This window comes from Podarcis pityusensis, assembly GCF_964106645.2.
Source record: "Podarcis pityusensis genome assembly, chromosome: 16".
NCBI lineage: Eukaryota > Metazoa > Chordata > Lepidosauria > Squamata > Lacertidae > Podarcis > Podarcis pityusensis.
The window spans coordinates 11150162-11175083 of record NC_138041.1 but is presented as its reverse complement, the minus strand read 5'-3'; the positions used below and the strand labels follow the sequence as shown (position 1 = coordinate 11175083).

Below are 24922 nucleotides of genomic sequence, written 5' to 3'. Positions count from 1 at the left end.
CTGGCTGCACTGGCTGCCAGTTTCCAGGCCCAGGTCAAAGGGCTGGTTTTGACCTATGTGGCTCAGGTCTCCCAATACCTCAGAGACTGCCCCATCCCATATGAACGGACCCAGACCTCATCATCTGAGGCCTTTCTTTGTGTGCTTCCTCCTTGAGAGGTCTGGAGGGTGACAACATGAGAACGGGCCTTTTCTGTGGTGGCTCCCTGCCTATGCAATGGCCTCTCCAGGGAGGTTTGCCTGGTGCCGTCATTAGATGCCTTTAGGTGCGCAGAAAAACCTTTAATTCAGACCCTCCAAGTGTCCCTATTTTCCCAGGACTGTCCCGTATTTACAGAAGCCATCCCAGTTTCTGATTTGATCGCGGAATGTCCTGCTTTCCCTTAGGATGTCGCTATTTTAATCAGAGAAATGCTGGAGGGGATGTTGTTTTGTGCCAGGCCTTCGGTTTGTAATCGTCTGTGGCCTCTTTGAGTGGGTGGGCATGTTTTAAACTTGCCGTTTAAAAATAGGGTTGTCTTTGTCCTTTTCGTCTGAACGCATGTGCTCATTTGTTTTACACATTGTACAGTGCTACCTCGGGTTACAGATGCTTCAGGTTACAGACGCTTCAGGTTACAGACTCCGCTAACCCAGAAATAGTACCTCGGGTTAAGAACTTTGCTTCAGGATGAGAACAGAAATCGCGCAGCAGCGGCGCGGCGACTGCAGGAGGCCCCATTAGCTAAAGTGGTACTCAGGTTAAGAACAGACCTCCAAAACGAATTACAGTGATACCTTGGGTTAAGAACTTAATTCATTCTGGAGGTCTGTTCTTAACCTGAAACTGTCCTTAACCTGAAGCACCACTTCAGCTAATGGGGCTTCCTGCTGCTGCCACACCGCCAGAGCACGATTTCTGTTCTCATCCTGAAGCAAAGTTCTTAACCCGAGGTAATATTTCTGGGTTAGCGGAGTCTGTAACCTGAAGCGTATGTAACCTGAAGTGTATGTACCCGAGGTACCACTGTACAGTAAGTTCTTAACCCGAGGTACCACTGTAAGCCGCTTCAGTTAAAAAGGTGACCAATAAATTTAATCCATATTAAGGAGAATAATAAGAACGACCCATTGGGAGGCTGAAGAGAGGGATGCAGGCCTTGGACCAGGCTGTTCCACCGCTCTTGCCCTGAGGCTTCATCTCCTCTGGCATTCCTTCTGGAGGCCGTGACATCGCCTACACCTCAGCCGAGAATGCGGCTTGACAATGGCCGCTCTTTTGCCCAGCTATGTCGCCGGAGCGTGTGGAGCAACATTTAACGAGCCAGCGGGCATAAATGCCCCCTTTTCACTTTTGTTCCGCTCTGGCTTGTTCTTCCCCCTTCTTGGCTCCAAAGCACCCCACCCCACCCCACGAAACCGAATGCCAGGCTCCCATTGGCTCGGCGTTTCTGCCGAGACGGCATCCTTCCCGGGCCGGCCAGGTTCTTAAACCAAGGGTGCCACCCTCCGAGGCACCCATCGCCAAGGAACCGCCGTCTCCGCCATCGCCAACTCTTCCCCTCCATGTGGCTGTAGGGATTGTACAGTAACCAAAAAAAAAAAAGAAAGAAGAGGGGGGGAAAGCCATGGGGACCCCAGGCAGCTCAGGGAGGGAGAGAGCCCTTCTTCTGCTCACAGTGCTGGTTTCGACAATGGGTAAGTCGGTGTTTCGATGGGAAGGGGGTCCTGGGGGTCATCTAGTCTGACCCCAGCAGATCGATGCAGGGGTGAAGTGTCTCTGGCAGGTGGCCGCCGGACCACTGCTTCTGTACCTCCAGCAAAGGAGCGTTTGCCGCTTTTTAGGAAACATAGGAAGGCGGTTGCCTTATAGCGAGCCAAAACACTGTTCCATCTAGCTCAGTGCGGTCTGCACTGGGTGGCAGAGTCTCTCCAGGGCAGCAGGCATCAGGACACTCCCAGGGACTGAGCAACGGACAACAAGTCTTTTACATATTCAGAGATATTGGGCAGTCCCCTTCGCGACTCCTCTTAATACCCATGGGAAAAGGAGGGAGAAGTTGGTGGTCATCAGGAGAACTCAAATGACGAGGCGTTCAGAGGTAGACTGCTTGTGAGTGAGGAGGCTCCATTTTGCTATCGCAAGGGGCCTGCCCCCCGTGACTGTGATTTAATTTAGTGGGGGCCGCTGGACTTGCGTTCAAATTCCACCGTGGCTATTGTGCAGAATAGTCACTCCTTGCGAACATAGGGGCTGCCTTGTCGGTTCACGCAGCTCAGAAATTGGGGCTGCAACATCTGGGGGCTGCAACATCTGCAACATCTGGGGCTCTGCAGATGTTGTTGGAGTACAACACCCATCATTCCTGACCTTCAGCCATGCTTGCTGGGGCTGATGAGAGCTGCTGATAACAACATCTGGATGGAGGGCTCATCACCCTCTTCCCAGGAGCAGCCAGCCAGATGTGACCATGGAAGGGCATTCAGGCAATGGCTTTCCCTTCTTCCCCCCCTCACACATGCTGTTCAGAGGTAGACTGTCCCTGAACCTGGAGGTTTCACCATTAGCTGTAATTGTCCCTGCTAATTCTGATTCTGTACCTATTTAGCTATCACGCTAAGCAGATCTGTGTATTCTCTGTGATTTTCTCTAATACTTTTCATTTATTTATTTTCCTGTTGTTGAAAATGTTCGCGGCACTTGGGGGGGGGAAATATTTAAGTGATTTTCAGCATATATTTTTATCTTGATGTAATCTGTAACTAAAACAGTAATGTGTGTAACAGCAAAAGTAATAGGTTTCATCCAATGCTGGTCCTCAGGGTAGACTCATTGAAGTGAACTGACTGACTAACTAAAACTCATTCATTTCAGTGGGGTTGCTCTGAGCAGGACTTAGATACAGCCCAATGATAATAACTAAACCCAACTCAGAGTAGACCCATTGAAATCCATGACCATGACTAACCTAATTGGTTTTAATAGGTCTAATCTGAGTAGGAACTTAGCTGGATACCAACCAATAATCATAATCATGTCGCAGAGTTCCACAAGCGAATTGTGTATTATATCTATCCTGAATCTACTGTTCATCTTTTCTTTTTTTTGTGGGGAGGGGGGTGGAATCCTGGTCTGGGTGCCCTATATTTATTGTTACTTGTGCCTCATAGTGGTAGTCTATAATGTGGTTTGATCTGGGCAGCAATGGTGGGGTGCTGGGGTGATCCAGAGATGATCTCGTTATCTAGGAAAGGAGTTGACAATAGTGGCTTTCTGGAACCCACCCAGACCTGTGATTTTGGGTCTTCCAGGGATGCCAAAGTTGCAGCCCTGGAAGTCCAGGATGGTGACTCAGTATTAGCATGAGATATAATAATAATAATAATAATAATAATAATAATAATAATAATAATAATAATATTTTATTTATATCCTGCCCTCCCCGGCCAAAGTCGGGCTCAGGGTGGCTAACATCAGATATATAACATTAGTATAAAATCAAACAATAATTAAATTGCCTCCTAAAAACAGGTCAAAATCAAATTAAAGTCTAATTAGATGGCTTTCCGCAGGGTTAGGGTTATATGTTTTGTAACTATTTATACTTAGAAGCCTAAAATCCCAGGGTGCTTTCAGATTACCTGTTCATTGAACAAACACCCTGATTTGTTTTCAGGGTGGATAGACGAGGTGGCATATTCCTGCGTTGCAGAGGGTTGGCCTGGATGACCCTCGTGGACCCTTCCAATTCTACAATTCTTTGATTTGGCACAGGGACAAAAATTGCCCAAATACCAATCGTTTTCCTTTTTTCAAAACAGCCACAAAGACCTATTGCAGTCGTAACTTAAATTGCTTCCATCTCAGCTGAGAGGTGTGTTAGAAGAACAAAGCGATGCATTTTATATTGCTCTGGGACCTCTTTCCATTCTCTTTTGGAAAATCGATAGTGTGTGTGTGAGGGAGTGAGTTCAAGCAAAGCGAGCCATTAGGAAATACATTGTCCTTTAACTGTCCCCGACCTCCTTGTCAGGAGGATGGCCCGACTTCCATGTCTGACCTGAAGTCTCCAGGTTTGCTTGGCCTCCTCCATGTGGCAGGTGGAGAGACTGAATCTCCAGGTGTGTGAGAGTGGTGTGCCTTTAATAATAAAACATGTTTGCGCTGCGCATGCAGCTTGCAAGCTTCAGCCCAGAAGGAGCTGGTTGCAAATTATAGCAGAGACTCTTCTGGGGGGGGGGGGGTCTGTCCTCCTTTGCTCCCCTTTCCCAATTAACCTCCGTCTCCAGGGCCTGCCCCTGTGACATCACCAGAAGCCATCCCTAGGTCTCAGGACTGAACCCTGAAACCACCAGGTGCTCCTAACCTGGAAACCTTACTGACAAGTTCAATTTATACGTGATCGTGGCCTCCCATGCTTTCTCGTTTTTTCCCATCTCCAGTTGGATGGAGCTCTAAGAATGCCCCTCTTTTTTTCGCTGCCTGAGCAAGTCTTTGCAGGGTGACAAGGGTGTGCAGAAGGCCCTTAGGACTTTTTATTTAATAAAATGCAATATCCTGCCCTCTGGTTCATTGGGGATGTGCCTCTCCTGCCACCCCAACCCCCCAATGAAGTTTACAGTTATGAAAATTTAAAAATAAGGAAATTAGAAAAACATACAACACAATGCAGTCTAAACACAGCAGTGGAACCAAGAAACAGAAAAGTGAGAGAGGAGTCATAATCCTGGGAATTGTATTTTACCCCTCACAGAGTTTAAATTCCCAGCACCCTTAACAAACTAGTTTCCAGAATTCTTGCATATGTGTGTATGTGTGTGCTTTAAATGTAGGGGGTACGCAGACATTAACAGAAATATAGGAAGCTGACTTGTCCCAGTCCATTTTGCTCATTACAGTGGTACCTCAGGTTACATACGCTTCAGGTTACAGACTCCGCTAACTCAGAAATAGTACCTTGGGTTAAGAACTTTGCTTCAGGATGAGAACAGAAATCGTGCTTCGGCGGCTTGGCGGCAGCAGGAGGCCCCATTAGCTAAAGTGGTGCTTCAGGTTAAGAACAGTTTCAGGTTAAGAATGGAGTTCCGGAACAAATTAAGTACTTAACCTGAGGTACCACTGTACTGTCTGCACTGACTGGCAACAGCTTTTGTGCAGGGAGTCTTTCCCAGTCCAACGTGGAGATGCTGAGGATTGGGACCTCCTGCATGCCAAACGGTAGCCTTGCCACCCAGCTATATGGCTGCTCCTTCAGAATGGGGATGTGAGAGATCAAGGGGACATAAGAAGCTTGCCTTTTCCCAAGTTGGATTCTTTCTCCATCTATCCCCATATTGTCTACTCTGACTGGCAGCTGCACTGCAAGGACTCAAGCAACTGCTTGGCTGGGAAAAGGGTTTGAGAGGGGAAACGCATCAAGCGACAGTACTTCCCGGGAAACAACAGGCTCGATATGGATTTGTGGCAAACGTCACATGGCAGCAGCTTTGGAAGGCTAGGAGTGTGAGTGCGCTGGAAATGGGATTAAGTGGCAATGTGTAGACTGCCTAGAATTAGCAATCTCTGCCTGCCATTGGCTCTGGCGCCACCTACTGTTGGGCTCCCTGCTTTCTGCTCTGAAAGTCCCAAAGGTTCAATAGCTACCATTGAGGGCATCCAATCTACAATAGCTATTGGTTACAATAGAACACTTTCCCCCCAGTCTAATTTAGAGGTGGGAAGAGGCAGGGAAGGACTCTGGAGGGACCATCTTGGAGGCTGCAGCTATAAGCAGTCACTGCATTGAGCCAGACAGGAGGGGTCTCAGGCTGGTCTCCAAAATTCCATGTCCTGAGTTCTGATTGTGTTGTTGGATGTAAAGATCAGGTTGCATAATGGCAGATTTTCCCTTGACTCCCAGCTTGGAAGAAAGGCGGGATATAAAGTCTAACAACAACTGGGAAATAATAAGTCTATCTGCTTACATATATACTGCATAGTTCTGTAAACTTAATTACATTTTATTGTTATTTCGTTATTGCTGTTTTCCTTGGCTTTCTTTGTTTTTTATGTACTGTATTTCCCCCCCTTTTCATTTCCCCCCCTCTTTTCTTTTTCTTTTCCTTATTCACTTTCAGTCACTGCAAAAATGTCAATAAAAATTTCAGGTAGGTAGACATATATAGGATGGTGCTGTTACCCATTCTACAGAGAGACATAAAATGCCTCCTTTTTCAGATTGCACATGGCTGTATACACCCTGCCCATATAAAGCACATGACTTCCCCCAAAGAATCCTGGGAACTGAAATTTAGCTTTTACAGAGCTACAGTTCCCAGCAGCCTAAGCAAACCACAGTTTCCAGGACACTTTGTCAGAAACACATGTGCTTTAAATTGACATAGTGTCCCCCCAGTAGGAAAGTGTGTCTTGGGCCACAGGTATACTAGTTTCCATCTAGTATATGCAATGTAACAGTTTTGGACAACTGTACACTCCATATCCCCTGTACAGGGTGAGAAATCTGCAAATGTCTCCACTAGCAACTTTAAAAATATAGTAGTTAAGGTGCACTAGACAGTTTTGTAAAGTTCATCTTTCCTTACCAAGGAGAAATACCCGTAAGAATGTTAATATCTGAGGGAGGGAGTGTATTTATTTAATATATTTCTGTTCTGCACCTTCTGCATAAGTTTCCCAAGCCAATAAGAACATGAGAACATAGTGTGTAAGTGTGTCATTGTATGAACTGTGCATTTAAAGGACATTTAAAGGACACTTCTCCCGACAAAGAACCCTGGGAATCGCAGTGTGTTAAGGATGCTGGGAATTGTAGTTCTGTGAGGGGTAAACTACAGTACCCGAGAAGCTTTGAGTGGCGGCACTTTTATTCATAGCAGTACAGTGGTACCTCGGGTTAAGTACTTAATTCGTTCTGGAGGTCCGTACTTAACCTGAAACTGTTCTTAACCTGAAGCACCACTTTAGCTAATGGGGCTTCCTGCTGCTGCCACGCCGCCGGAGAACGACTTCTGTTCTCATCCTGAAGCAAAGTTCTTAACCTGAAGCACTATTTCTGGGTTAGCGGAGTCTGTAACCTGAAGCGTATGTAACCTGAAGCGTATGTAACCTGAGGTACCACTATATCAGAAAAGTTAAAGCACTGTCTAAAGGCAGAGAGAAACGAGGCTGACCCATAAGACTTGGTGGCTCTCTGCTGGTCATTCATTACCCATTTGACGAATGAATCTTACAAATCGAATATCCCAAAACGTTATGAACATAAGCAGAGCCTGGTGGATCCAGGCCAATAGCCCAACTAGTCCAGCATCCTGATTTCACAGTGACCAACCAGATGCCTGTGGGAAACTCGCAAGCAGGACCCGAGCGCAAGAGCAACTCTCCCCTCCTGTAGTTTCAGGAGCAATTCAGAAGCACTGCTGCCTCCAACTGTGGAAGCAGCAACTGTGCAAGAAGGTAGAAGGTAAAGGTAAAGGACCCCTGGACGTTTAAGTCCAGTCAAAGGCGACTTTGGGGTTGTGGCGCTCATCTCGCTTTCAGGCCGAGGGAGCTGGCGTTTGTCCACAGACAGCTTTCCGGGTCATGTGGCCAGCATAACTAAACCACTTCTGGTGCAACGGGACACCGTGACAGAAGCCAGAGCGCACGGAAACGCCGTTTACCTTCCTGCCACAGCGGTACCTATTTATCTACTTGCACTGGCGCGCTTTCGAACTGCTAGGTTGGCAGGAGCTGAGACAGGGCAACAAGAAATGCATAATGCAACTGTGGAACTGTGCATTATGCATTTCTGTGGAAACACTGGGAACCTGGTCCTCAATTTACCTACTAATACCAAGCAAGTTTCAATTTCTACTCCAGCCCTTTTGCTTGTTTTGCTTCTTTCTTCTTTAGTGGATATGCTTCGTACAACTTTTGTATTTATTTATTTATTTACGTACTTACTTACTTGTTGTTGTTGTTTAGTCGTTTAGTCGTGTCCGACTCTTCGTGACCCCATGGACCAGAGCACGCCGGGCACTCCTGTCTTACTTACTATATGGAAACACTAGATATGGCTAGCTTCTGCTTTTGCAATCCCATTCTGTTAAAAAGTCATAAAAAATAAATTGGAAAATAAAGCTTATTTGGGAGTGAGGTGGGTATGCTTTCAATGTATGGTGTATATGCAGCCCAGGACTATTTTGTACAAATACCCTTATCTTTCTAGATTCAGTATTCTAAGCATAGCAATTACGGGCTTCTTAATGATACCATCTGGGATGTGCCAATTGAGACATGTTGTGCAAATAATTTCAAAATGTAGAATTAGGGGCTTTAATTCACTTTACTTCTTGTTGGTTATTTTACAGTGAGAATTTATTGTGCATTTTAAAGCAAGGCCATTTGGAAAGGTACCACAACAATCCAAACAAGTTTCCACCAAAATTATAGTTGCTGAGTCATTAAGCTTTGCCAAATTTATGGGTTCCCCAGCCCATGCCAGTTTAATGCAGTATTTGTAAAGAGACAGAGTTTTATGGACCGTACCCAATGAAATTTTGGAGTCAGCCATTTCCAGCTTGGTTTTAGGAAATAAGCAACCACGTTTTCCTCGCATACAAGTAGCAGGAAAGTTTTGCTTTAAGTAAAATCCTGAGCAGCAGTAAGCTCAGTACAAAGGAAGGTACAGTCGTACCTTGGCTCTCAAATTTAATCCATTCCGGGAGTCCATTCGACTCCCGAAATGGTTCGAAAATCAAGGCCTGGCTTCCGGAAGCTGCGTCGGACATTTGGCTTCCAAAAAAATTTGCAAACCAGAACACTCACTTCCAGGTTTACAACGTTCGGGAGCTGATTTGTTCGACAACTAAGGTGTTCAACCACCAAGGTACCACTGTATTTCTCTACACAGTGTAAGGTAAAGGTAAAGGGACCCCTGACCATTAGGTCCAGTCGTGGCCGACTCTCGGGTTGCGGAACTCATCTCGCTTTATTAGTCATGTGGCCAGCATGACTAAGCTGCTTCTGGCAAACCAGAGCAGCGTACGGAAACGCCGTTTACCTTCCCGCCGGAGCGGTACCTATTTATCTACTTGCACTTTGATGTGCTTTCAAACTGCTAGGTTAGCAGGAGCAGGGACCGAGCAACGGGAGCTCACCCCGTTGCGGGGATTCAAACTGCCGACCTTCTGATCAGCAAGTCCTAGGCTCTGTGGTTTAACCCACAGCGCCACCTGCATCCCTTACACAGTGTAAAGTTAACCCCAAATTACAGGCCTCCAAGGAAATTGCAGCAAACACACAAGCTGTGTACAGTGGTCTGCTAGGCTCTCTTGATAATTATTTCTATGCTGCCTGCCTGGGACTGCAAAAACAAAACAGAACACAAAACCCACCAGGAAGCCTGTCAGGCCATAATACTTGAGGCTGACAGCCTGTGTTAGGTTTGGTGTGTTGCAAGGATGGCTCCACAACCAGGTGGAGTCAGATGGCTACCTCAGGAAGTAAGTAAGAATTTCCACAACTGCCCTGAGGGGGTGGCAGGTCTGGTGGAAAACATTGTGCCACCACCTCTGTCAAAACATAGGCTCTTCTGGACGACCTGTCCATCGAGCATCTGTCCTGAGTTGTTTGTGGGGGATGTTGTGCCAAAAACAAGTGGTGTCCCGCCTTTTCCTGCTCACTTTCCTTATGGCAGAAAGTCCAATTTTTTAGGGAAGCAGGTCAGCAGCGCAAGGCCTGCCAGTCAACGATAACTGCGTGACTTGAACTTGCTGGTCTGTGATTGAAATCCCACTCCTAAAATAGCGACAGTCAGAAAGTGCCCTAAGATTGAACTCCCCTTCCAGCCAGGATCAGGACATGGAAAGAGAGAGAGAGGAGCCATCTCGCCCCTTTGCCTCAGGCAGCAAAATGCCTTGGCCCAAATCGGATGCGTTCGCACAATATGCAGGCCTGTTTTATTGGCCATGCGGGAGAGAAGAAAAAGAACGGGGACAAAATCTCCTGGCTCAGGGAAATTGCCCGACATGTTGGAATTTGTACCCGGGGGTGGAACGACAAAATGACGGGATTGTGTGGCGTACAATGCCCTCTTTGATTCCAAATGTCGCCCTGGAGGCTTCTGGGTAGATCAGCAATGTTCCCCAGCCGCTTTCAGTGGCGATGGTGGACCACAGCAAGGTTCTGCAGAAGGAACCTCCTACACTACAGATGGATGGGCGAGGGGGTGTGGAGACAGGAACAAAGTCTTACAGAGAGCGGTCACACTGGGCCAGTCTCATGAGTCAGAGCTTTGCATATTCTTCCTTCCAAACAAGGGAGCTGTGTACACCTCCACTACCCCACGTAGGTCTGCCTCTCACACTCCAGGCCAGAGGAAGCATATGACATGCCTGGGCATCTCTCCAGGTCACCTTGTTTCTGCAGTGATTTAAGAGGGCCGGTCCTACCATTAGGGAGAGTGAACTCACTGGTGACGGCTGATTTCGAATGTCATGAAAAGATGGCAAAATATTAGTGGGTATTGTATTCATTATTATTGGTGTGTGGTTGTTGTTTTTTACTGCCAGGGTGGGGGACAAGTCCCTTACTGGCTCTGATACAAAAATAATTTGACTGGTCTTGGGTAGAAAATGACTTTCCTTACAGGAAGGGAAAATATCAGTTGCTAGGAAAAGTTTTGATGAAACCAGGCTCTCTCTGTCCTCACATCTGCACCACACATTTAAACCACACAACTGCAGTTTGTCAAGGAATCACTCACTCTGAAATATAGCTATAATGGAGAAAAGTATGCATAACTTGAGATTTCAACCCCAGACACCTTTTATATGCTTTGGCATTCTTTTATGGCATACTATATAGCGAAACCCCAGAGTCGGCCACGACTGGACCTAATAGTCAGGGGTCCCTTTACCGTTTATATAGCGAAACCATTGTTTTAAAGACAACCCATGACACAAGCCTGGCAAATCTGGAGCAACACTTGATAATCATAAAGGCAAAGGTAAAGATTGATAATCATATCAATCATATGATTGATAATCATATGATCAATCAATCAATCATATGATTGATAATCATAGAGCTGCCATATTTCAAAAAGTAAAAAGTAAGATTCAGGACAAGCCGCTGCCTTCTGGAAATTCTCCCCGGACATCACTTCTGACTTTGAAATCCCAGTAATGTCCAGGAAAATCCGGTTATATGGCAGCTCTAATAATCTGATAACGCTGATAGTCTTTACTTGGACCTTAACCCATATGCAACTACACTCAGTCTATGTACGTATTTTATAGTTTTGTTTTTTATTTTACTTTTACTCTGTTCTTATAATTGTTCTCTTTGCTTTATATAGTTGTACAAGTACAACAGGGGTTTGTTTTGTTTTTGCTCAATGAATGAGTAGAGGACCACAGTCAAAGATATTCAAGAATGTTTTCAGAAATATAAATTAACTTACTCTTTAATTTGTTATTTAGCTGGCAGTGAAGTTCCCTGGTTGTTTAATTTAATTTATATTTATTTAAAGCATTTTTATATTGCTCTTAAGGCCAAAACAAAGGATCTCAGTGTGTCTTAAACAGCTATGTCTCCTGCCCTTTCCACCTAAAAATCTATGGCATGAAAGGAAGATAATACAGTGGTACTTCGGGTTACATACGCTTCAGGTTACATAAGCTTCAGGTTACAGACTCCGCTAACCCAGAAACAATACCTCGGGTTAAGAACTTTGCTTCAGGATGAGAACAGAAATTGTGCTCTGGCGGTGCGGCGGCAGCAGGAGGCCCCGTTAGCTAAAGAGGTGCTTCAGGTTAAGAATGGTTTCAGGTTAAGAACGGACCTCCGGAACGAATTAAGTACTTAACCCGAGGTACCACTGTAGTCTATTCTCTCAGCTACCATCATCCCTGGCCCTTGGCCATACTTGCTAGGACTGTAAGGAGTTGTACTTCAACAACACCTGAATGGCCAAATGTTCCCCATACCTAGTGTGTACATAGCCATTAATAATAATAATAATAATAATAATAATAATAATAATTACCTGCACTTCACCTTAAGGTCCCAGGGTGAGTTACAAAATGAAAACACAATTAAAAATAATTTAAAACAACTAAAACACTTAGCTGAAATGAAGAGGAGAGGCTCCCAAAGCAGCTTACAAATGTCAGTGGTAAAGCAGTCCCTGCCATTGTGTTTACAATCTAAAAGACATGGCACAAAAGGAAAAAGGGGTGGGAAGGGAGGACTAATGACGGGGGAAGCGCACAATACATGTCTCTCATTTTCTCTCCTTTGCAGTGCTAACCCCAACTTTGGCCATCCACGTTTACACAGACCGAGAAGTCCATGGCACGGTGGGCTCCAAAGTTACGCTTTCCTGCTCCTTTTGGTCTAGGGAATGGATCTCCGATGACATCTCCATCACTTGGCATTTTCAGCCAGAAAATGGCAGAGACTCTGTTTCGGTAAGCATTTGAAGCATTTATCTAGAGCATTTTTAGCTCATTCATTTTGCTCTTCAGTTTAAGAGGGAGAAGCCCCCTGGAACTTGCAAATATCAGTGATAGCTTAAAAATGGAAATGGACAAATCCGGTAAGGATCCAAGAAGGAATACAACACAACAATCAATTGTGGGAGAGAGAGAGAGAAGTGCCTTTTTATTCATTATTGTTGCAACAAAGTACAAGATAATGTTGTCCTGTACATTTTGTTAGGGACTTTAAGAGATAAGCTCTTTCCCCTTATGCCTTTTGATTATATATACAATATACTCAACAAATTAGATTATTACGGCATTATATACATGCATATATTCCCATGTTGTGCATTGCTGAACATTTCCAATAAAAATAAAAGGTGGGGAAGGGAGAACCAAAATATTGGTGTAAGACTGTCACTGCCCATAGATCTACGAAGAAAAAGGGAATGAGAAGGAGGAGGGAAAAAGAGCAAACCCAGGCACTAGATCCTAAATACAGAATTATTGTAATGGCCAGATGGAATTGGAAGATGAAAGGAGAGGAGCTAAACGTTTGTGGTCTGACAGGGGCCCTGAAATCCCATGTTCCTCTCCCTCCTGTGTCATCATGTTTAGAGATGAGCAAAACTCTCTTTTTCAGTTTTTCTGTTTCTTATTTTCCCACTCTTAACATACATGCTTTTCCACCATTTCCCCTGACACATTTTTGCAATGCAATTTTCATTAATATATTGCAGTTTTGTATGTTAGGTTTACTAGTACTGCATCTTATGCACAATTTACTGTTCCTCTTATTAATATTATGAATTGCTTCCAATGAAGCATCCTGATGCAATTTATGACATGTAGTTTGCCATGGGTGCTGAGAATTGTCAGGAGACACGCCCCCCTCACAGAGCTACAGTTCCCAGCACCCTTAAAAAATGACAGTTCCCAGGATTCTTTTGGAGGCGGGGAGCCATAACTGTTAAAGCAGCATCAGAGTGTTTTAAATATATGCTGTAGCTATGATCTAACTGGCTTCTGGAGTCCTTCCCAGCCTTATCTGGAGAGCTGGGACCTTCTGAATGCAAAGCAGCCATTCTATCTCTGAGCTGCAGCCGTTTCTCAAGGGCACATCCACACCTCCTGACCATATCTCATCCCACCTTAGATATTCCACTATGCCAAAGGCCAACCTTACATAGATGACATTGGACGCTTCAAGGAGCGCATTGAGTGGATTGGCAACCCTCGCTGGAAAGATGGTTCCATCGTCATCCATAACCTGGATTACATAGACAACGGCACCTATACATGTGATGTCAAGAACCCCCCTGACATCGTGGGGAAGTCGTCTCAGGTCTTGCTCTACGTCTTTGAAAATGGTAAGGTTTCCCTTCCAGGTGAAAGGTCTGCTCATATTGGTATGCAGAGCACAGCTTGTGAATCTGGTTAAGAGAGCAGACTTTACCTGCTGCGCTCACACACACAGAGAGATGCTTGTAGGGTAAGAAAACAACACAGCTGCTTATGATAGGAAGTACAAAGCTTGGATAGAAAAGTTTCTAGTTCCAAAATGACTAATCTGGGAGAATGCAAGGGCAACCATGCTTCCTTTTTCTCTCTCAGATGGTAGATCCAAGGTGACCCATCATCTTTAAGTCCGAGAGAAGTGTGAAGAGGAAGACGTTGTAAGCAGGATACAGCTTAAGAGGCAACTTAAGTTGTAGCTGGACTACAACTCTCATAATTCCTTACCATGGTGGCTGGGGCTGATGGAGTACTGCAACATATGTTCCCCACTTCTAAGTTAGGAGTTGGCCCAGGGGTGGAGTAGAGTTAGGGGGCATCCAGGAGAGATATGAATGCGTATAAAAGAGTCTGAATACTTGCTAAGGAATTAAAACACAGTATATGAAGTCAGAAAACTAGAGTTATAAGAACACTGCATGGATGCTAGGAATTGAACCTGAAACCTGCTGCCTGCAAAGCAGATGCAAAAGCCCTTCTCTTCAGCAGCTTAGGCAGAAGCAGAAACTTAAGCAAAGACCTTACGCTAAAGACACATTGCTCTGTCTGAAGAGAAAGGTCTGTGGCCAGGGCTTTATAGGGCCTGGAGGACAGTGATTGGCTCTTGTGAGGTCAGCTGACTGATGACTCAGGTGACCCCCTAGAGAACCAAAAAACTCAGCCCAAGAATGGCCAGGAGGACCAGGTTTGGCCCCGGTGTTTGGAGGCTCCCCATCCCAGGTGCAGGTGGTGCTTGTGGGCTGGAAGCTCCAGTGCAATGTCTTTTTAATTTTAAACAGCAAATTTCTCCCTTCTTCTGCTTCGTAGTACCTACCAGGTATGGTGTTGTGTTGGGAGCTGTCATTGGAGGTGTTCTGCTCGTGGTCTTTGTTGTGTTGGTGATCGCCTATCTCATCCGGTATTGCTGGCTGAGGAGACAAGCCACTCTGCAGCGGAGACTCAGGTAAAGCGCCCAGGAGGATGGACATGTCATAGAAGGGCAGAAACCATGAGTGTCGCCCTGGCTGCTATATACACACACTCCTTACTTGTTAGATTTTTAAGGGCATGGAGAATGCTTCGTTCCCTCCACTACAGTGTCAGGAGCTGTAGTCACAGGGATCTATGACATTTGCTACGCCCATTTATTTAAATACTTATAGAGCACATCACAAAATATTGTGAGGCAGTAGGCGACCTAGAAGCACATAATGCTACAGTAAAAACAATTTTAAAAGTGAAACATCACAGGGAAATCTGGTTGGCAGAGAGTCTCAGGTTCAAAAGTCCTGTCCAAATAGTACAGTATCCAGAAGATATCTGAGAGAGAGGAGGGATGACTCCTGAACAAATTTCTATTGGCAAGGAGTTCCACAGGGCAAGGCCTGCCACACTAAAGTCTTGGGATGGGCGGGGTATAAATAATAAATTATTATTATTATTATTATTATTATTAGCCCTTGATAAAGGCCAGCCGGACCTCAGGGGCAAGGGGGATGCCCAAAATTGCCCTGAGGGCAAGACCTCAGCAGTTGAGATTGAGGGCAGCTGTGTGCCCTCATTCATAGAGGAAGTCTGGCACAAGTCCAGTCTAAACATGAAGTCTGATGCTGCCCATCAACCCTTGAGCAGCAAACTGAGCAAGCAGACAAGCACACAAGTCACCTGAGCCACATTTGCACCATACATTTAAATCACTATAAGACCACTTAAACAGTCATGGCTTCCCTTTCAAAATCCTGAGAGCTTTTAGGCCCCTTGCAGAGATACAATTCCCAGAATGGTTTAACAATCATTCCCTCTTACCATGGAACTATGGGAATTCTATATCTGCAGGGGGAATAAGGGGTCTGCTAACAACTCCCTTAATGAACTACAGCTCCCATAATTCTTTGGGGGAAGCTATGAATGTTAGAAGTGGTGGCACAGTGCTTTATATGTTTGGTGTGAATTTGGCCCTGCACAGGCTTGCACCTCTCCGGGGAGATGTATTTCTAATTAAATAACATTAATTATTTCTAAAGCTGCATCTATGCATATAAATAAGCATGTGAAAAATTTAGGAAAACCTGAATTCTTCTTTTTCCCCTTTGGCAATGTGTAGCCCTTTCCTCGCTTGCACAGAAACATGTCCGATGTGAGGGACCATTCATGCATTCCAGTAAGCACAGAGGGCATGACTTGTTTCTGCTTCCATTTCATTTCAGCGCTATGGAGAAAGGGAAGTTGAGGCTGGGCAAGGATTCTTCAAAAAGAGGCCGTCAGGTGAGTGTGTGTGTGTGAGAGAGAGAGAGAGAGAGGGAGGGAGGGAGGGAGGGAGGGAAGGAAATGTGTCGGGGGGGGGGAATGAGTGGGAGGCATAATATATTATGCTGGTTTAAGAAACCTGTGCCACGACCACACCAAACATTAAAAGGGCATGGCTTCCCCAAAACAATCCTGGGAACCTTAGTTTGTTAAGGGTGCTGGGAATTGTAGTTTCAGTAGGGGTAAGCTACAGTCCCCAGGTTTTTTTGTGGGAAACCATGTGCTTTAAATATATGTTTCAACGTAACACCAGTGATCAGAGCGTAATAACCTCATGGATCAGGCCAGTGGCCCATCGAGTCCAGCATCCTGTTCTCACAGCGGCCAACCAGATGCCTGAGGGAAACTCAAAATCAGGACTCAAAAACAAGAACTACCGTATTTTTCGCTCTATAAGACGCACCTTTTCCCTCCAAAAAAGTAAGGGGAAATGTGTGTGCGTCTTATGGAGCGAATGCAGGCTGTGCAGCTATCCCAGAAGCCAGATCCCTCTTGCTATTCTGGCTTCTGGGATAGCCGCGTGAAGCCTCTTCAGGGCAGAGGGAGCGTTCCCCCTGTCCTGAAGAGGCTTTGCGTTGCTTTCGCAGAAGCCAGAACAGCAAGAGGGGTCGCTGCGCAGCGAAAGCAGCGATCCCTCTTGCTGTTCTGGCTTCTGGGATTCAGAATATTTTTTTTCTTGTTTTCCTCCTCCCAAAACTAGGTGTGTCTTATGGTCTGGTGCGTCTAATAGAGCGAAAAATAAGGTATCTCCTGCCCTGTGGCTTCCACATGCAGAAGTATTACTGCCTCTGACAGTGGATGCAGAGCATAGCGCTCTTGGCTAGTAGCCACTGATATCCTCCACCTGGTTGGCTTCTCAAAGGCATCTGGCCTCTGCGGAAAAGGATGCAGGCATAGGCAAGCAGGCCCACATTTTATGGCTTCCTGCGTGGTGACAAGACTCTCTTTTCCCTCCCTGTTTCCCCTCTCCTGCTGAATTCTTCCCTCTTCTCCTGTAGCAACCCGTCCTGTACGCCATGCTGGACCACAGCCGCCTCACCAAGTCGGCAAGCGATAAGAGGTCCAAGAAATAGCGGTTAGCCGGCAGGGAAGGTACCCAGAAGAAGGTGGGCGAGAAGAAGGTCGTCATGACCATCGAGATGGAACTGAAGAGGGACCAACTCGAGGCCGGCGGCCTCAAGCCCGCCGTCAAGTCCCCAAGCAAGAACAGCCTCAAAAACGCCCTCATGAACATCATCAAAAGCGATTCGGAAAAGTGATTGGATACTGAAAAGGTGGCGATGATCCCAGCCCTCCGTCCTGAGGAGAGAGGCCTGGGATAGTCTCCCCTACATCCAACCCTCTTGGTTTTGTATCCCGCCATGTTCTTACACACTTCATTATAGCCCATCTAGTCCGGGGCTGATGGGATTTGGGCATATTCCTGCCCAGTCTCTGTCCCTATTAAGATATTGATGGAGAGCCTTTCGCATCATATATGTATATCCAAAGCATAGGGAATTTGCACCCACCTAAGTGACTTAACATTATTAATAACTCCTAGGACGTTGTGTGCACATTAAAACCATGAGGCAAACTGAGGCAGGGTAATCCTAAGGAACAAACTATGCCCTCTCCCCATTATGACGTGCCTCTTCTTCTCTTTTAAGTCTAGAAACAGGCTGGTTCAGCATCTTGGAACACCATCACACCCATGCTTTGCTACTCAGAGTAGACCCACTGAAATTCATGACCCTGGATAAGTTAGGTTCATTCATTTCGACAGATTTACTCTGAGTTGAATACCATGCAGATACTTTTTTTCTGAGGCACAGGCGACTCTCCTGAGTGACCCAGTCTCGCCACTGTCAACTTCAAGACCTCCATGCGAAAGCTGTAGATAGACAACAGACCGGGCTTATTTTCTGGTTTTCTAATGGGAACCTGGCCTTCTGTTTAGGGTGAAACTTCACCCTGAACTACAGAGCTCCAACTCCCATCAGTCACTAGGCCCGATACGATGCCTTGAGGCCTGGATAGACAGGTGTCCTCCTACTTCTAGTTTTCCTCAAAATCCCCCAAAACATTGGCAAGAAAGACATGCAACCTCCCCAGACAGGGGTACCTTCTACTGCCCAAACGGCTGTGACACAACCCTCTTCCGCTCGGTGTTTTTCGAGCACAGGTGTATTTTTTTTCCTATTCCCCACCCCCTTTTAATCCAAGGAACAAATATATATATATACACGTGTCTCTGAGATTCAGAAGGATGGTTTAGCTCCCTTCCCCAATTGCAGGTCACCCAACCCCACCATTGTCTGTTTACTTCAGCCCCTGTTTGGCTGCATATAGGTGAAAATGCTAATTTTCTGGAAGGCAAGATAGTATTTTGCTGGTGCTCCATCTCTGCCTAACCTTCAAGCTCTCTTTTGCCCCAATTTTTTGGGGGGCAAAAAAGCAAAAGCACACCACAGGAGGTTATCAACGGAATAAGGCACAATGCATTTGCCACAGAATTTCGCTTTAGACACAGTCAGGGGCTCCTGCTTTGAGCGAAGCATCTGAGGAATTTCTGGAGAAGTGAGAAAAACAAAGCACCCCCGAATTTCCTCAGGGAGGGGGTTTCGCCCATCTCCAGGTTGTCCCCAGATTTTGCCCAAAGCTGAATTCTAGGCAAAGGGTGAAGGTTTTGGGGGGGGAAACAATGAGGGGTTTTGATAAGAAAAATGCCTCAGGCAGATTCCCACGCATCCTTATGCGGAATCCCCTTCTCCTTCCCTGCCTTTATCATTGATATTCTGGTTCATTCTGCATCTTCACTAATCCCCTTGAGGGGAATTAAGCCATCCTGGAAACAAGCCTTCTCAACAGTGGTTCAACCTTACAGTGTGATCCCCAACCCACAGGAGGGTTGTTATTAGTTATTATTAACCACTGATATATTTCTGTTAGTCTCTCTTTCCCCGGTGACTGAACGCCACATGACGTCACACGGTTAATACCTCTTCATATTGAGGCCTCAGTCTTTCACCTTCTATGTCCTCATTTCTTTTTTATGATGTGTCCTCCTCTGTTTTCAGATTAACTCTTGTTACCCAGGACAACACGCTCCGTAACTTAGTAGGCCCAATGGCCACCAAGTGAACAACAACAACAAAAAAGATCTGGAGGCCAGTCGTTCTGCTAGGCCAGGAAAACGCCATACTGTTGAGGAAGGGCCCCTACCCAAACTCGTACTTGCATTTGGACATACTATTGCATCCTCTGCTATATCATATATGCACACTTTCCCCCCACAATGCTTCAGAATCTTCCTTTTCAGTTGTGAGCAAGGAATCTAACAACACTGGCGTGTGGTAGGGCCTAGCAAATAGATTCGTCTCCATAGATATGTATATAGCCAACCACAAGCACACACATACTTTCTGCGTAGCAGTCAACTGCCTTTGTGTTTTGGTTTTCTTGTTCTTAAATGTTATGTAAAATGGTGTATTTTGTTTCCTTTTTTTGGGGGGGGGGTAGTGGGGCTTTCTCAACTTTGTGTACATTCTCTCAAAATCAGCAGCAACAACCAAAAATGATACATGACACAATTAAAAAAAAGAAGGGAAGTTAATAAAAAGACTGACATTTCTATACAGAGGTGGTCTCCTTTCTGTTCTAGGATCCATATCAGCAGCTGAAATGTGTTTAAAGCAGGACCTGACCACAATAACAACTCTCCCTGCCATAGCAGTCAAGTGTCCCTTATTTGGCGGGACAGTCCCTTATGCCAGTGCCATGTCCCGCTGCTGTCCCTTATTGATGAGGCTTCATTTGGCTGCTGGCTGGGCTTTCTGCCTTTGGCTCAGAGGGGCTCAGAAGTTGAACATACCTGTGCCCAGAAAATCCCTTATTTTGGCTGCTGATCCCTTATTTTCGAGGCTGCTGGTCCCTTATTTTCAAATCTGTAAGTTGACAGCTATGCTCCCTGCTTGCATTTCGGGGATATTCAAAGACACATTGCTACCTCTGACAGTGGAGGGAGGATATAGCTATTGTGGCTAGTATTATGCTCCATGAATTTGTTTATTTCCCCTGTTTTAAAGCCCTCTAATCTGACGGTCCCTGCTCCTGCCAACCTAGCAGTTCAAAAGCACATCAAAGGGCAAGTAGATAAATAGGTACCGCTATGGCAGGAAGGTAAACGGCGTTTCCGTGCACTGCTCTGGTTTGCCAGAAGCGGCTTAGTCCTGCTGGCCACATGACCCGGAAGCTGTACGCCGGCTCCCTTGGCCAATAAAGCGAGCTGAGCGCCGCAACCCCAGAGTCGGCCACGACTGGACCTAATGGTCAGGGGTCCCTTTACTTTTAATCTGACGGCCACCACTATATTTTCTGAGGGCCAGTTTCATAGTTCAACTATGCACTGTGTAAAAAAGTTGTTCCTTTTGTCTGTCCTGAATCTTTCAACATTCAGCTCCATTGGTTCTGGCCCAGAGTTCTGGTTTTATGAGAGATGAGTCCCAGTATTAAAGGCAGCAGCTAGCAAGCAGGCTTGAGCCTTGTTCCTCGCCACCCTTAAGTGCTCATCCAATTAGCTCAAACTAGTTAGTTAACACAATTATGGGCACTGACTTGATTACATTGAAACCCCCAGGAGTGTCCGATTAGCACATCTAAATGCATTTGCTAGGTAGCTTCAATTAGGAGGCAATTAGCAGAAAACAAGCTCCAAGAGAATCAGTTCCAACTAAGGTTGCCAACTGCCTGGGGTGACCACCTCACTTTGCCTAATGGTAGGGCTGGACCTGTGACTGGCAGTAGCTCTCTAGTGCCCCAGGCCAAGAAAGATCTATCCCATGCAGTTGGGGGTGGGTGGGTTAGGGTCGGGAACTATTTTCAGACTGAGGGCCACATTCCCTTCCAGGGGTTGCATGCCAGCAGGGGCAGATCCAAAGGCAAATGTGCTGGTATTCATGTCTCAGAAGACAATGGAGTGTGCCTTTTAGGTTCAAGATGTTATAGGGAAAAATGGGGTTTGCTTTTACAGCCCAGCTCTCCATCAAGGGACTCAGTGTCCCCTAAGTCCCGTATCAGTCAGACAGACAAGAATGGATAGAGACAGGATTTTGTGAAAGCAAGGCAGATCTTTATTTTTCTGTTGCATAAGAGCTCCCCACCCTTTGCAAGGAGGTGAGGACCCAGAACAAAGGTGTGCATAACTTTTAAAACTTCAGAAACTTCCCAACCCCTTAGCCAAATACCACCCTAAAGCATCATGCATATATCACAGAAAGAGACATTTAAGAGAGTGGCTTATTTCCTGTCTGTCAAGATACTTGATAATGGTCACAGATTGCATTACTGGGCAGTCTGGGCCATTCTTTTGAAATGTTAATACCTTAGTTCTTGAATCCAGGTCATAGGACTACCCTATTCACACACAAAATATACCCTTAAAACAGGATTTGCAAGTGAAAAGAACCATTTGGAGAGATTTTTCCAAGATACTTCCTTCTGCAGAAGAAATATTTGAGTTCATTAAGAGTCAAGATGGCTTCAGGATTGCTCTCCTGTACTATTTCAGGCATGTGGGTTTTGTGTGCGCTTCTGAACATTCATTTTATTTATGGCCCCTTGGAATTATTATAACATATTCCAGTCACGCTAAATCATTCAAGGTGTGGTGGAGAGCTGGTGAGGGGTGCAATTTAGCAAGAGGGGGTGTGGTCTGGGGAGAGCTGAAAAGGGTTAAGGCTATAGTCTTCCAACAAAGCAATTTTTATCTCTCCACTTAAAAAGTCAGAGTGGTAAAGGGCTATAGCAGATGTTGGCTGAAGCCCATCATTGGGACAACTGTCCCCCCATCTCCCAGCAAATACTGCACTCAGTGTTGCCTGGTAAGCATAATCTTGACACAAGGGCTAGAAAATAGCAGTTAAGCTTGTGTGATTGTGTGACCCGCAGCAGATTGTCAAACATTGTATAGGAAAGGGGCAACAGGCTGAAACAAGACCCAGGAAGAACTGACAGGTGAAAGAAGAGGACTTGAGGGCTGTCAGAACATTTTGATCATTGACACAAAAAAGTAAAGATTTTGTACAGGGGACTGGAAACAGTCGGTGCTGTTCTACACTCTCCTAGCTGCAGTGCAAGCTCTCTGCTTAAGAAATGGAAACCCGGGTTGAGTCACTCCTACATCATCACCAACTAGGGGCTTGTCCAATTAGCTCAGGCTAGTTAATGCAATTATGGACACCAACTTGATTACATTGCAACCCCCAAGAGCGTCCTATTAGCACATCTAAATGCGTTTGCTAGCTGGCTTCAGTCGGAAGGCAGTCACCGGAAAACAAGCTCAGCAAGACGGGGAGATCCTCTCGCTCCTGGGAGCTGGAACGATTCCAACCAGAGACACCAACTTTTCTTTTAACAAGCCATGAAGCTATGCATGGGAAGCTGCCTTATAGCAAGCCAGAGGATTGGTCCTCTCAGCTCGGTATTAGACTTGAATGACAGCGGTTCTCCAGCATTGCAGACTGAAATCTTTTCCCAGGCCTACATGGAGATGCTGGAGATTGAGCCTGGAACTTTCTGCATGCAGGGCAGATGCTCGTCTGCTGAGTTAGGGTCCTTCTCCTAAAATAAAATAAGGTTCCAGTCTTCATGGTTCCAGATGAACGGCTGATACAAATAAGAATACAGGAAGCTGCCTTATATTGAGTCAGAGCACTGGTCCATCTAGCCTTGCGAGGAACGCTTGAAGGAACTGGGTATGTTTAGCCTGCAAAAGAGGAGACTGAGAGGAGATATGACAGCCATTTACAAATATCTTAAGGGCTGTGTTGTAATATCCGCCCTCCCTTCCCCACAGGTGGGCGGGGTTTGCGGCACCAAGCGAGATTCACCTGGGCGGGTGCCACCCACCTGCTTGAGCTGGCCTTTGACCCGCCCTCGGCCAGGGAGGACAATGGCCGGCCGGCCGGGGGTGGGCCTAAGGCCAAAAGAAAAGAGGCTGACCCCTGAGCTCAAGCCTCTTTTGCTGTTCTTCCTTCTGGAAGGAATATCTTAAGGGCTGTGTTGTAAACAAAATCTGCCCTTTTACCCTTTTGGGGTATCCAAGAGCCCATATAGAGTCCTTACATAGGTTCCCTATTGGTAGGAGAAAATAACAGAGGCCAACCAGAGAATATTGAGAAGCAAAGCAGCTAGTAAGCTTGATCTTTATTGATCTGTTGCAACAGGGTGCTCCCCTCACATGCAGGAAAGGGGGAGGAACCCAGAACAATGGCGCGCAAGGCCTTATATAGACAATTTAAATTCCCTGCCCTGGAGCTCAAGACCACACCCCAGATACATCATACCTACATCACAGAAAAGGTGGTCTAAAACAGAAATGTGAGTGACTTGTTTATCTTGTCTGACAGGTTACCTATTTAATGGTCACTTGATTGGATTGCCTGCTTACTTGATTGGATACCCTGGGGAGCCTGGCCAGTCTTTTGTAATGATAAATACTTAGTAATGATAAATACTTAGTTCCTGAGTCAGGTCACAGGCTCACCCTATTCAAACACAGACATACCCTTAAGACAGGATTTGTGAAGGAAAAGACAATGGGGAGGCTTTTTCATTTTCCTTTGACCTTGCAGAGAAAACATTTGCTCAGTTTGGGAATCAAAATGGTTTTATTTCAGTTTGGGAATCAAAAACGGTTTCAGGTCGGTCTTCCTGTGCTGATCTATGTACGTGCTTGGTTGGTACACTTATGAACATTTAACATTTATCCAATACCTCAAAATTCCTATCACAGCTCTCACATGGAAGTTGGAGCAAACTTGTTTTCTCCTGCTCTGGAGGGTAGGAACTCAAGCCAATGGCTTCAAGTTACAAGAGAGGAGACTTTGACTAAACATCAGGAAGAACTTTCAGACAGCAAGAGCTGTTCAGCAGTGGAACAGACTTCCTTAGAAGGTGGTGGACTCTCCTTCCTTGGAGGTTTCCAAGCAGAGGTTGGGTGGCCATCTGTCATGGACGCTTTAGCTGAGATTCCTGCATTGAAGTGGGTTGGACTAGATGACCCTTGGGGTCCCTTCTAACTCTACGATTCTATGCTTCTAGCTCAGTACTGTCTACACTGACTGGCAGTGGCTTCTCCACGGCTTCAGCCAGGCGACATTCCCAGATCTACCTGGAGATGGTGGGGATTGAAACTGGGACATCCTGCATGCAAAAAGGGGGGGGGGGGACTGGAGGGTTGTTTGTTGCACACCAGCAAAAAATCCACTTTCATTAACTAACGGGTCTGTATGTGATTGATCTGCAGAATAGCAACAATCTGAAACATCCTTCATTCAGTGTATCTGAAGAAGTGTGCGTGCACAACGAAAGCTTATACCCGTAACAAACCAACTAAGTCTCTAAGGTGCTACTGGACAATTTTCTTATTTTATTTATCCATAATTTTGACTCACTTGAGATCAGGAAATAACATCTACAAAGGCTGATGGGTAATTTTTTTTTTTGCTCTCTCCTCGCTGTAAATGTAAAGTGGTCAAAAGAGCCTGTCTGGCACTCTCCATTTATTAATTTTTTACTTTTCATTTCAAAGGAACCAGGAGATAAGAGGCACTGCACTCTTACTATCTCAGCAGCCTGTCAGGAGAAAGCATGGAGATAAAAGGTATTCAGTCATGTTCTCCTGACCTTAGTC

General features: G+C 45.7%; 1 protein-coding gene across 1 annotated transcript; it reads left to right on the top strand.

Moving 5' to 3' along the window:
- Nucleotides 1-1469: 1469 nt before the first annotated feature.
- Nucleotides 1470-19861, top strand: MPZ (myelin protein zero). The gene is made up of 6 exons (XM_080984867.1): nt 1470-1677; nt 12269-12435; nt 13604-13817; nt 14770-14905; nt 16149-16206; nt 17247-19861. The coding sequence occupies exons 1-6, from the start codon at nt 1608-1610 to the stop codon at nt 17319-17321; spliced, it is 720 nt and encodes a 239-aa protein (XP_080840993.1). The 5' UTR covers nt 1470-1607; the 3' UTR covers nt 17322-19861.
- Nucleotides 19862-24922: the final 5061 nt, after the last annotated feature.

Coding starts and splice junctions, on each gene's coding strand:
- MPZ (XM_080984867.1), top strand. CDS start 1,608: ATGGGGACCCCAGGCAGCTCAGGGAGGGAGAGAGCCCTTCTTCTGCTC. Junction 12,436..13,603: donor ATGGCAGAGACTCTGTTTCG/GTAAGCATTTGA, acceptor ATCCCACCTTAG/ATATTCCACTATGCCAAAGG. Junction 14,906..16,148: donor ACTCTGCAGCGGAGACTCAG/GTAAAGCGCCCA, acceptor ATTTCATTTCAG/CGCTATGGAGAAAGGGAAGT.